Here is a 14,625-nt window from a genome sequence, read left to right on the forward strand (position 1 = left end):
CGAACACAGTAACAGTAGTTGTACATCACAATACAGTACGAACACAGTAACAGTAGTTGTACATCACTATACAGTACGAACACAGTAACAGTAGTTGTACATCACAATACAGTACGAACACAGTAACAGTAGTTGTACATCACTATACAGTACGAACACAGTAACAGTAGTTGTACATCACTATACAGTACGAACACAGTAACAGTAGTTGTACATCACTATACAGTACGAACACAGTAACAGTAGTTGTACATCACAATACAGTACGAGCACAGTAACAGTAGTTGTAGATCACAATGCAGTACGAGCACAGTAACAGTAGTTGAACATCACAATACAGTACGAACACAGTAACAGTAGTTGAACATCACAATGCAGTACGAGCACAGTAACAGTAGTTGTAGATCACAATGCAGTACGAGCACAGTAACAGTAGTTGTAGATCACAATGCAGTACGAGCACAGTAACAGTAGTTGTAGATCACAATGCAGTACGAGCACAGTAACAGTAGTTGTACATCACTATACAGTACGAGCACAGTAACAGTAGTTGTACATCACTATACAGTACGAACACAGTAACAGTAGTTGTACATCACTATACAGTACGAACACAGTAACAGTAGTTGTACATCACTATACAGTACGAACACAGTAACAGTAGTTGTACATCACTATACAGTACGAACACAGTAACAGTAGTTGTACATCACAATACAGTACGAGCACAGTAACAGTAGTTGTACATCACAATACAGTACAAGTCCTACTTTCAACTGTACAAGTATATGACTACAGTAACAGTCCACAGTAATACATCATAATATCGTACACTTGGATAGCCTCACGACATTTCTTCTATAAAATGTAGGTACGTAAGTATAGAAACGATTGTAAGTAGGTGTGGTGGTGGTGGTTAAAAATGGTCACAGTAAAAAATAATCAATCTTTGATTTTACTACACTTAAACACAACGTTAAAAAAATTGTTAGATATACTGTCGCCATCTAGTGGTATATTAGTTTCATGCGTTAATTGTTTTAGTAAAAACGAAGTTATAACATACCAGAATAACTATTTCTGTAAATAACTATAGAAAATCGGGCAGTGATTTTTTTCACACAAACTGTGTACTGGTCAAATACTGTGTTAATTGGCTAACTGATTTATCAGTTACAAAACAGCTGATAAAGATTCATGACGACGTCGTTGCACGATACTGTCTCAACTTGATTTCTCTTGGTATTAAAAACAACAATAAGACAAAAACTTGAAAAGTAACAATTTAAATACGAAGATAAGAACAGGCAGGGAGATATAGCAGGTTCCTCGATCTCATCCTAGAAAATTCTGGTGTATGTAATAGTAAAAATCGCCTTACAGCGTCGTGCATCGTGTGCTTAACTACCACATTCCTCCAAAAACGTTGTGAGATAACACTTCAATGCTCACATTTTGTGAACACTCCACCCAGCTGAGCTGACTTATTCAGAATCGAGCGATTTTTAAACGCCCTGCACCACGGACGTATAGAGGTGAAACAGTTAATTGGGCGTTTGATAAGCCGAGGTGTAATACTCTATTACCAACAAAACCTTTAACTCACTAGGTCTACTAGAAAATCGTTTTCGCGGTTCAGACGAACTCGGAAACTGATAACGGTAGAGTCTTTGTGGCATCACGACTCGAAGACACGACAAATGGAAAGGCAGCCTCAACAGGCGGCTTTCCAACACCCCTATCCTTATCTTAACGAGCTAGCCACAGAGTCTGGCCTTAAACGACCCACCATAAAGTTTTCTCACAGACTAGAACCATGTGTTAACGACTTTGGACAAGAGCTGGGCGGTGGGAACCTAAAATTGGAAGTACAGTGCCTGCTTTTGATGGAATAGTTTCTCAGCTTTTTAATTTTAATTTGATGTAACGTAATAAAAGTTACAGCAGAAACAGTGTATGCAGAACATTGCTGGGAAAGACAGAGAACCACATAAATTTTAGTCCTAGCAAATAAAACATGGCGGTAAGTAGCTATTACTTTTACTCTAGATAGAACGACTCGCCATGAAAAAAAGACGATTTTTGTTGATTTCTACAAACAATCGTTAAAATGTTTCACCAACAACTTAAATAATCACTTACCCGAGAATTTGATTGTTTTTCATATACATTCAAATTTCTTTCATGTAATATATTATTAAAGTATTATTTCATATAATGCTTTACACATTAGGCCTTACAGAGATTCACAACATGAGACTACATGTAATGAAGCACATGATTGATCTGTAACATAAGACTACATGTAATGAAGCACATGATGGGTCTGTAACATGAGGCTGCATGTAATGAAGCACAGGATGGGTCTGTAACATGAGGCTGCATGTAATGAAGCACAGGATGGGTCTGTAACATGAGGCTGCATGTAATGAAGCACAGGATGGGTCTGCAACATGAGACTACATGTAATGAAGCACAGGATGGGTCTGCAACATGAGGCTACATGTAATGAAGCACATGATGGGTCTGTAACATGAGACTACATGTAATGAAGCACATGATGGGTCTGTAACATGAGACTACATGTAATGAAGCACATGATGGGTCTGTAACATGAGACTACATGTAATGAAGCACATGATGGGTCTGCAACATGAGACTACATGTAATGAAGCACATGATGGATCTGTAATATAAGACTACATGTAACGAAGCACAGGATGGGTCTGCAACATGGAGACTACATGTAACGAAGCACAGGATGGGTCTGCAACATGGAGACTACATGTAACGAAGCACAGGAAGGGTCTGCAACATGGAGACTACATGTAACGAAGCACAGGATGGGTCTGCAACATGGAGACTACATGTAATGAAGCACAGGATGGGTCTGTAATATAAGACTACATGTAACGAAGCACAGGATGGGTCTGCAACATGAGACTACATGTAACGAAGCACAGGATGGGTCTGTAACATGAGGCTACATGTAGTGAAGCACAGGATGGGTCTGTAACATGAGGCTACATGTAATGAAGCACATGATGGGTCTGTAACATGAGACTACATGTAATGAAGCACAGGATGTGTCTGCAACATGAGACTGTACATAACGAAGCACATGGTGTCATCAGCTTTAGACATTTCTTTCCTATTTATTTATCATCAGCTGTACTAACAAGAATACAAAACATTTTTTACCTATTTTCCCCTTTAAGTACGTTAGAAACTTGTATGTTTACTGAACCAACTAATACTGAAACGCATCATCGTTAAATTTAGAAATTATGTGTATCAAAATACTTTAAGACTAAAATTAGTTTTTCTTCATAATGTTCAGTACCATTTGGGTCTACATACTGAATAATTTTATATTTTTAACCCATCATGTCACTAATTGTGCAAAACTGATCAAATGTGAAATACTGCTCAGAGTTTTGTTCGAATTTTTTTTTCTGTTATTTGTTATATAATTAGGTACACTATAATCAACAAATTTGTAACACCAAAAGCTATTTCGCATAGTTTAGATTAAAAACAAAAAAAGATGTATTCTTTGATAATTCAAGTGAAAAAAAAAGACCATATCATAACCTGTAGGTGGTGAAGAAAGTGTTAACCCTGACACCAGGTACAAGATTATTTGTAATATTTCATGTACTGTTCTATCAAAGGAAAAGTTCACATTTTACTGTATAAAGAAATGTCATTACTACAAGTGACATTTAGAATAAATACAAGTCTTATGTAAATGGAATATTAATCTTTTGTTCTCAGCTTTATATTTATAAACAATCGATTGGAACTTTTATTCCACAATCCTTACTAATAACTATTGAGTACAGGGCTATTTTCACGACAATCCAAAGATATATACCAGTATCTAATTAATTTAGTACAGTTATATGTTTATTCTATAATCCTTACTCATATCCATTAAGTTTGATAGTATGGTAACTCACAGTCCAAGATTCCTATCAATATATATTAAGTTCTGTACTGTCATGACATTTGGCCCAAGTTTCCTACCAATATTTACTTTATAAACACTAATGTCTGACTACATTATCCAGAAAAGTAATTATGAAACTAATGTATAGTTACTTCCATAAAACCTATGCATGGTCATACCAAGTAATCAAGGAGTATTCTATTGTACAGTGATGTTTACAACTATATATATATATAACACACAGCAGGAGGCAACTTTCAACATCCAACTTCCTACAATACACATCTAAACTTCAGAATTCCATTCTGTTATGTTGACCAAGCATTGCAATGTCTACTGGTATATATTACCCATATATATAAACATACACTAAGCTTCACATTCACCAAATTATAACAATTATGAGTCATTTCTCTGCCAGAGACAACATTTCAGGTCCAATTTGTTCCACTGCAATTAAACTATTGGTGTGTTGTGAAAAAATGTTTTCTTTATGTGTCTATTTGGAACTGGAAGTTTCGGACACATGGCCAAGTCAGAGACTCTTTAGATTAGAGGTACGGACATCTCTATGTCTGAGCTACTGACGAAAGGGCGTGCAGACAGCAGCCCCTGCAACCACAAGGGCTTTACCCAACCCTTTGAATCAAATAGTAGGACTGACTATCACTTTTGTAACACACATTCAGGAGAAAATATGAAGTGTATTCAATAGTAACCCACCCTGAAATATGGAATCTTAACAGTATATACCAACATACCAACTACTAGGTAGAGTAATTAGGGTGGCTGGAGATCACAACTAACAACATAGTAACTATTATACAGAGTAACCTGGTGGCTGGAGATTACAACTAACAACATTGTAACTACTAGACAGAGTAACCTGGTGGCTGGAGATCACAACTAACAACATAGTAACTATTATACAGAGTAACCTGGTGGCTGGAGACCACAACTAACAACATTGTAACTACTAGACAGAGTAATCTGGTGGCTGGAGATCACAACTAACAACATAGTAACTATTATACAGAGTAACCTGGTGGCTGGAGATTACAACTAAGTTGGAAAAATCTTGAACAACCTAAATTTCAACTTGGTCAACTGGTGACATGTTAAGAAAAATGTGGAATAATAATTCACCAATGCTTCATCTGGTATTGACCAATTAAATTTTCTGACCAATTAAAATTAAACTTTCTTTCAATAATGAAACTGATATAGTTGGTTGTTTTACAACAAACAATGTCCATAATGAAATAATGTAAAGAAGAACCATATTCAATAGTCACTTGAAGAAGTAGGAAGTTTCAAAGTAAAGGTGAATTTTCAGGTCAGAAGTTACATGTACACAAAAGGTTAAGGTCACATAATAATGCTTGACAAATAATGATAAAAAAATATAACTTATACTTCTGTCTTTCTTAGGCTGCGCCATAATAAAATGTATTGTGAATAGAAAAATGATTCATTTTTATATTTCAGTTAAATAAAAAATCAATCAGTGCCAAAATCAAAGTTATCATTAGAAATGATAGCCATGCCCCTAATTTAATCTTTCATTAGCTTCAAGTACAGGATTAAATAACTTATCTATTTTCATCATTTTTCTCAGAAGCATATACAATTTTGGGTTGTCCAACCAAAGACCACATTCAGAATCCCTCTATTCTAACTGACTAATTATAATTAAGTAATTTTGTAAAAATCTTGTATTGTATACCATATGCTTTATGATACAGAGTGTAATAACTTCACATTCTGCTACTAATATCTAACAATCGTTAAGTAATAACTGTAAGTTTATCAATCAACTATTGCTGTCAACTCAGAAAAATAAACATTTAATTTTCTACTTGTAATAAAAAAACTCCATCCAATGGCATTAAGGTAAGTTTTATCAATTTTCTATTTTACCACACATAAATTATTGGTAATACATAGTTAAGTTCGTAATTTAAACGTGTTCTGCTTTTACAACATGGAAGGTAAAGTACTCATTAAAATGTTTCAAGTTTTTATGAACTTTATTTTGATTAAATTAAAACTTGTCTTGCTTTAAAACTTTTAAATTAATTTATTAACTATTCTAACTCTGTATTAGAAGTTTAAATTTATCATGGATAATTTATGTATAAAAGGTACAAGTGGATGAGACAAACCAAGTTAATCTTACCTGTATGATTTTAAATAAACAATGTTATTTGAATAATAGGATACTTAACACTATGTGCATGATATCTACTGTTAAAAAAAGAAGGATGCTATATTGTTATTATCTCATGTTAAATAATTGAAGAACTCCAAATGTTTCATTAAAATCAATCACGAAATAATTCTTTTTTACCATAAAACACATTTATAAAACAACCTTCAGCGACAATTCTTTTCTTCTTCTGAATTGTTTCATTAAATAAACCCTTAGATATATCAGCAGTTCTTAAAGACAAAATCCAATATGTTACACACAAACAAAATTTTATATATATATATAAAACTCAACCTGTCATACAAGTGTAAACAGGTTTCTGTTTATGACATCCAGCCTGTTACACACAGTGGAATTAGTTTCAATTTATAAAATACAAGCTGTTTCATACATATTAACAATTTTTTTCAATAAAATTCACCTCCTCACATTCACATGCACACACAGTACCATTTTCTATAAAATCTAACCTGTTAAATGACTTCCTGTGAACTCAAAATCATCATCTTGGTCCCAGTGCTTCAGCGACAAGTTATTCAGAGGAGTGGCATTAGCAAACTCCAGGTTAGCAAAATGCCAGTCTAGTACTTGTCTGTCTCGAGATGACAAATACACATCACTGGAAAAGAAAAGCAAATCAAAACTTAATTTTATCACATAAATATCCCATTCTAATCAAAATTAATCCACAAATATGACACCGTAGCCTTTTTAAAATACCTTATACAGATATGTTTTATTTTCAGGCAACATTAAAATATTCTTAAATTTTCCCCTAAAAAGTTGATTTAATCAAAAGTTTCACAGGGCTAAAATATTACATATAAAAAAAGAATATATTTAATATGTTATTAGATAAATCTTCTTCTACTTTAAGAACAAACAATCACAAATATTGCCAGTACCAAGTCTCAATTCATCTCAATAGAACAAAATCACAGACTCAGGATTCCATCATTACAAAACTTTTGTTATAGAGAGTACAGAACCAATCACACTAATCTAAAGCTTTCTTTAAATAACAGCTACGTTTGGAAGATGATGTAAAAGGATCATTGTGTTTCCTAACCTTGGTGGTGATGCTTCCAACTCCTGCAGTTTATCTCCAATCTCCTTCTGTTGTTCAGACAGCTGGCCCCATTCCTGAATTAAATTATAACAAAGAATGTTGTAACGGATCTTATGTACCTGTTAACTGCACATAATACCATTGGAATTTCACTCAAAGCTACTCAAAGAGTTAGCAATGCTAGCCATCTCTTACTTACCATAGGCCAGACCAGACAGAAGGCAGCTAGTCAGAACTACCCTCCATTATCCCTTGAGCTAAATTTTAATAAGAAATGGGACTGACTATCACATTGCAATACTGCCCCTGTCTGAGAGGGTAAGCACGTTCAGTGACATGACTTGAACTCCTGACCTACAGATCTCAAGTTGAGCATCCTAAACAACAAGCCATGCCAGGCCTAACATTGTGTAATTATCTCTTTCTGTTAAGCTTCATTACATTACATCACAGACAAAATATATGAACAGAACTGATAATGGAAAGTAATGTATAATGATGAGGGAGATGCCATTTGATGTTTGATATCATTGCACAAAACAAGTTTTCAAACACCACTTGCTAAGTGTACATGTTAAGCCTTTTTCTTAACAAACACCACTTGTCATGTATATTTCACTTCAGCTGATAACAGTGAAAGGCTAGAGAAATATTTAGTCTTTTAATGTTGCTTGTTAACCAAATAAGGTTGTTCTCATTGTGAATTGTACCTACCTTTAATTTTAAACTTTCTCCACAAGATGTCTTGTAGAAAAAATTTAAAATTAAAAGCAGGTACAATTCACATTAAAAATATTCTCCAAGTTACCATTTCTGACAAGTGTGAAAAACAAAGGAAGATAGAAGAAAGTTGATATAACAAAATTATTGAAAGAAGATATTGTAATTTTAAACATACACTTCCTGACGTACATTAATTTCCACTCTAATCAAGGAAACACGATGTATTTGAAGGAAAAGAAACATTTCCATGGACAGACTGAATATACTTAAATAACAAGAAATAAAGAAAAAATCCTGATTAAAAATCGTGAAGATTGCTTCCTTTTCTTCTTTTTAATGAATAATTTTCTCATTAGAAACATAGAATATGTCATCTATATTCAGCATTAACCCATAACTAAAGTTACAAAATATTGTTACTTTTCACAATAAAAATATGAGATTCATTATTACTGATTTATAATTTACAGTGTCTTTACATTCATACAATTACATATATTTTTTGTCACATATTTTACAATATATATCAAACACACATCACACACAGCAATCTTTTACTTTGAAATTGTCAATCTAAACAACGTTCACAAGGTTTTGCACATTACCTTGCAACTTGCATTTAGATCTCTGAGAGTACTACGTAAAGCAAACTCCTGAGTGATGTCTCTGTGTTTTGGAGATTCAGACATGACCTTGTGCTGTTTGTGGAGCTCTTCAATATGTTCTCGTAGCTCAAGCATCTGGAGTAACAAAAGGTTAAACATTTTATCCTGTTCATGTAACTTAACTTAAACAAGAAATATTCACAGCTTTAGATGTAAAAGTTTTGATCTCAGGTTATATTGACCAAAATATCTCATTTGCAAGAAAGTCACTTTTGGTTTTAAACATGAAATGACAAAAATTACATTTTGAACAGAAGTTTATTTGTTAGACTTGTTTGTACAAGACATTAGATTAAGCAAATTGATACATTTTAAAGAAAGAAAACAGTAGAGAAAGTGATTATATAATACTTTTTCTTCTCTAAATATTAACCAGAAAAACAAATGTTTTGAGTTTAGTCACCTCACACTGTTTAAAAGCATACTACTACCTATCAGCCTAACCACAAGTACCATGTTCACATCTACTCAATTGATAAAACCAAAAAAGGTTGAGGAAAATAATCTGATTGGCTGGTTATAATATCAGTAATAGACATTAACATTTCTTGTTGTTGCAAACCAATGAGAATTTTTTTCCTTGTCATTGTTAACAATTATTAGAGTAGTAGTTATTCAATACCATATATTACAGCTCTTGTCAATTATTAGAGTGGTAGTTATTCAATACCATATATTACACCTCTTGTCAATTATTAGAGTGGTAGTTATTCAATACCATATATTACAGCTCTTGTCAATTATTAGAGTGGTAGTTATTCAATACCATATATTACAGCTCTTGTCAATTATTAGAGTGGTAGTTATTCAATACCATATATTACAGCTCTTGTCAATTATTAGAGTGGTAGTTATTCAATACCATATATTACAGCTCTTGTCAATTATTAGAGTGGTAGATATTCAATACCATATATTACAGCTCTTGTCAATTATTAGAGTGGTAGATATTCAATACCATATATTACAGCTCTTGTCAATTATTAGAGTAGTAGTTATTCAATACCATGTATTACAGCTCTTGTCAATTATTAGAGTGGTAGTTATCCAATACCATATATTACAGCTCTTCAAATAGTTTGTTACACAAAATTTTTTTTTATTGGAAGGCTATCAAAAACAGAACAAATAAATTAGTGGTAAGTAATGGTAGGTAGGAAAAAAAAAGGCCAACACTCTAACAGTTATTAATACTCTTACAAATGGCACAAAGTGCTACATGCTACAAACAAAGTGCCACATGCTACATACTTGATTTTGGTTGTTTTTCAGCTTTTCCTGAAGTTCTAAGATAGCTTTCCAATGTTGACATTGCTTTTCCTTAACATGACGTTCTTGTAGCCTAAAAGATTAAAAAGGCAACCATTAAAAATGCATTTGGATGCTAATTTTACTTGACAGTTCACCATTCGTTAGGAAAGTCATACCTTTTCTTAGTTACAAAGCTAACAGAAGCTTAAAAGTAAGATAAAAGCTGATGAAAAAAAGGCATTATGTGTTATACTTTTTAGGGTTATGTAAAATTTATATGAATTGTCACAGTTTACACGAGCAAAAATAATGTAAGCATTAAAACACAGATGTATCTGTGCTAATGTGAAATTATCTAGTCTCTAGCACATTATTTAAAATACAAAAAACAGGACTAACTCATTCAGATTGGTAAAAGTTATATTCATTATAAACAGGACTAACTTATTCAGATTGGTAAAAGTTATACGTCATTATAAACAGGACTAACTTATTCAGATTGGTAAAAGTTATACGTCATTATAAACAGGACTAACTTATTCAGATTGGTAAAAGTTATATTCATTATAAACAGGACTAACTTATTCAGATTGGTAAAAGTTATATGTCATTATAAACAGGACTAATTTATTCAGATTGGTGAAAGTTACATGTCATTATAAACAGGACTAATTTATTCAGATTGGTGAAAGTTATATGTCATTATAAACAGGACCAACTTATTCAGACTGGTAAAAGTTATATGTCATTATAATTATTTTTAATATTTGTTTTGAAAGGGTAAGAGAATTGATATTTATACCACCTTCTTTATGAAACAAAAGATATCATTAATAAATTACTTCCATCATAAAGATTCCAGAAATAAGGGTAGTATACCCTCTAAGTCCATGTTCTATTACTGTATTAGAAACTGACTTTACGAAAATGTCAAAAAACAGGAATTAATGTCAATATAACAAATCAAGAAAAACATATAACAAGAGTCTAATATTTTTGTATAAAACAAGGCTATAGAATTTGTGCAGTTTAAAAATTGAGAAACAGAAATTTAAAGTTAGAGGTACAAAAGTACATTTTGATCCACCACTTTAAAAGTACCAAAAACTTAATATTTTTTTTCTCTATACATTATTTAGTCCTGTCACAAGGGGCTTGGTTCGAGGGACCAACCTCGTATCATTTTGTGCTCACTACAGTTTTCTGTAGATTATCAACAAACAAAGCTTTTATACACAGATTATCAGATTTTTTTTATTAAGTTTTAAGAATGTTAAAGTAATGTTTTTCTCATGGCAATTTAATTTTTGAATTCTGGCTATACAACATGCAACGTAATTTTGATTTTAAGATAAAAAAAACTTATATGCATCAGAAAATTTTCAAATTTCACATGCAAAACCTCTAGAGCCTCCTAATAACCTCCAGATAGTTATCACACATTCTTTAGAAAATAACTATTTTACCTCTGTGTGGGTTTGGTTGATCTGACCTACCTCTTAACTAGCAGACAAAAATTTTTAAGGCTTTAAAAGTAATATCTATCAGTATTATGCCATAGGAAACTGACTATTATTTTGCCTTACAATTTTCCATTTAGTATAACATCTTAATGGTCTAACAATGTGTTAGAAGAAGGAATGAACACTCACTGATGAAGAGCATGCTGTGGCAAATATCACTGTTCTAGCTTGTCACTATTAGTAATGTGAGTTTCTAATTCATAAGAAATTATATACATCACAAACATCTAATTTTAACCAAACCTGCATACCACATAACACACAAAAAATTGATAGTTGGAATTTTTTTTAATATTTACTTTTAAACTAAGAAAATATCTATAATTCTAAAGTTTGGACCATAATCCACAACTCAATACCAAACTTCCTAATTTAAATCCATAAAATAGTAGTTCAATGAGCTTTTGAACATACATCAACAAACATGATGATATGCCCTGTGACCACTGACAAAAGGAAAACCCTTTTAATTTTCATGTTAATTCATGTTGCCTGTATACATCTGTTTCTTATATTAGTATTAAAGGGATTGAAATATTGTATTATATTATGGTAAATTATGTTTTTGTTGCTGAGATGGCACTTATTTTATGTTAAGTTTTGTTAAGTGTAAGAAAACCTTTAACTGATATCCAAGATAAACAGTGTAAGAAACATACAATGAACTAACTAGCTATACTGATTATTTTGCTCTAAATACACAGCTTTCTTTGACTCAAAGATAATATCAGTATTTAGTATTCGACTCATAAATTGAGGGTCGTAGGTTCCAATCCCCATCACACCAAACATGTTCGCTCTTTCAGCCGTGGGGGTGTTATAACGTAACAGTCAATCCCACTATTCGTTGGCAAAAGAGTAGCCCAAGAGTTAGCGGAGGGTAGTGATGACTAGCTGCCTTCCCTCTGGTCTTACACTGCTAAATTAGGGACAGCTAGTGCAGATAGCACTTGTGTAGTTTTGCATGAAATTCCAAAAAACAAACAAACAGTAATTAGGGTCAACATAAACAATACAAATTTAAGACAGAAATAAAAACTTTATACAAAACAGTGCTTTCTTTTCTTCTCATTACAAAAGTGAACAGTAGGGTCCTAAAATAGGTGTCACTTTGTACGATGTACTACTAACAATTGGGTGGTACTAATATATGGTATAAAGAATGAATGAGAAGTGACTGAAAGTGACTTTACAAACAATAGAGCTGATATTTGCTCGCTAGTTGTTTATTAGGTCATCCTAATTAATAACTTGGTATAAAACTGGTAAACAGAGTATTTATATATCTGTCTAGTTTAATATAATGTATGATGTTCTCTCTGTTGTTCTGATTGGCTAGATAATGGTCAGTTTGTTTGCTGTTAAACACAAAGTGACATGATGGGCTAGCTATGCTGTACTCTTTAACTGACATCAAAACCTGATTTTTATTTAAAGACAGAATAGAATAGGGAAACTGGATAGGACTTGCAATGTAAAGATAATGACACTGACTGACACCAAGTGACGAATATCAGAATCAAACTTTTTTTACCATAAAATGTTTTAATTGTTTTCATGTGTACATGCTGTGAGTGTAATAATATATTTTTTAATCAAATTACATTAATTTCTATTTTATCATATGCATGGTATAGACAAAATGACAGAGAACTCAATTCAAATAATTATAAAATAACAGTTTAATTTAAAATGTATTATAATCAAAGTTGGTGAGTTATATGTATTGAAAAAGAAAAAGGAACAATATATTTCGTATATTACAGTTAAATATTATAAAAAAATAAACAATACAACAGAAAGATAAATTGAAATTTAAATTATGACAATTTCTTTTAACCATGTTAGAAGTACATGCTAGTCACAGCTCAACCTGAAGTTGATTTTACCAATAGGAGTCACAACAGATAACTACAAAGTTGTTTTCATTTGAAAAATTGGTAGAGAACCTAACATTATTACATTTCACGTTTAAGGACAAAAAAACGATACTAGCAGAGAAGAATCTTCATGGCTAAGCCACAAGGTTTTTTTTTTGGTTTTTTTTAGAACTAGCAGACTCTTGATTTTACACTTCATTATTGGGTCTTTGTTTGTTACAGTCCATGAGGTAACTATTTGTTTTAACACTAACAAACACAACAAATGTTTGGTAAGAAAACTGAATAATAAACCTAAATCCATAAATAAGCTCACTTGATGCAGTACCTACGTATTAATAACTTACAAGATTATTTGTCAGTTTGGATTTTTTAAATTTTCAATAGTACAGGTAATAATAATTTTTGCAAAAAAAGTAATAATAAAAATGTTATGATACAAAAAAAGAAAATTAACTACTGTCCTTGTTGTCAGGATACTTTCCTTTGGCAGTGATTTTGTAAGTAACTACTGTCCTTGTTGTCAGGATACTTTCCTTTGGCAGTGATTTTGTAAGTAACTACTGTCCTTGTTGTCAGGATACTTTCCTTTGGCAGTGATTTTGTAAGAGTATCCTGACCACAATATAAGTTTAAATGTATAAGCTTCTCACGTTTCTAGTGGAAGGTTTACTGTACATCCACAGCCAATTTTCTACAATACTCACTTAATCACCCATTCCAAAGCTTGTCCAAGAGACACCGGTTTTCCTTGAACGTAATTAAAGTCTAACTGATGAGACAAGTGGGATGTTGCTTCTAAAAGTCTGTTAAACTCTCTTTCGACCATTTCATCCTTGTCTTTAGGGACCTATTGACATAAAAATTTTCTTTATTTGCATTTTTTCTCACACTTAATTCCTCAAGAATCAATTTTTAATTAATTAGAAATATTTCCTATTGTAACACTTTATAAAATTAATGACCCAGTTCATTTTAATTACTTTATAGAAAATTATACAAAGAATATTTCTGGAGTGCATTCCTCTAGGAACATGGTAAAGTGAATAATGTTCGTACCATAGATGTGACAACTATATCAAATTTTAACCAAATAACTATTTCTCACAAACATAATTCTAAATAAGAACTGGGCAGAATAATAACCAAAAACATCAAGATAAAAGTATTTACAAAAATAAAACTTTAATAAGAGTTAGGGTTTTGTATTTTTTATGTTCAATTGACTTTTTGAACCTACATGTTTTCCCAGTATCACAGTTTGTATTAAATTATATGAATATTTTTAATTATAAGTATTATTCATGAAAACAAAACTACTATTACAAAAAAAGAAAAATGCAGAACCTT

The 14,625-nt window shown here is 32.0% G+C and overlaps 1 protein-coding gene and 1 long non-coding RNA gene across 3 annotated transcripts in view; one reads left to right on the top strand and one right to left on the bottom strand.

Moving 5' to 3' along the window:
- LOC143251197 (uncharacterized) overlaps positions 1-8,412 on the top strand; it is a 35,656-nt gene extending 27,244 nt beyond the window's left edge. The window contains exon 3 of the long non-coding RNA XR_013028533.1: positions 7,190-8,412. This is a non-coding gene — a long non-coding RNA (uncharacterized LOC143251197). The remainder of the gene's footprint in view (positions 1-7,189) is intronic.
- LOC143251196 (lysine-specific histone demethylase 1A-like) overlaps positions 1-14,625 on the bottom strand; it is a 198,030-nt gene that overhangs the window by 141,742 nt on the left and 41,663 nt on the right. For both annotated transcript variants that reach the window (XM_076502615.1, XM_076502614.1), the window contains exons 8-12: positions 13,983-14,125; positions 9,873-9,963; positions 8,562-8,696; positions 7,234-7,307; positions 6,635-6,783 (exon numbers count right to left, since the gene is read on the bottom strand). In XM_076502615.1, the coding sequence (XP_076358730.1) occupies positions 6,635-6,783; positions 7,234-7,307; positions 8,562-8,696; positions 9,873-9,963; positions 13,983-14,125 (592 nt within the window). The remainder of the gene's footprint in view (positions 1-6,634; positions 6,784-7,233; positions 7,308-8,561; positions 8,697-9,872; positions 9,964-13,982; positions 14,126-14,625) is intronic.

Source organism: Tachypleus tridentatus, chromosome 5 (assembly GCF_004210375.1).
Source record: "Tachypleus tridentatus isolate NWPU-2018 chromosome 5, ASM421037v1, whole genome shotgun sequence".
NCBI lineage: Eukaryota > Metazoa > Arthropoda > Merostomata > Xiphosura > Limulidae > Tachypleus > Tachypleus tridentatus.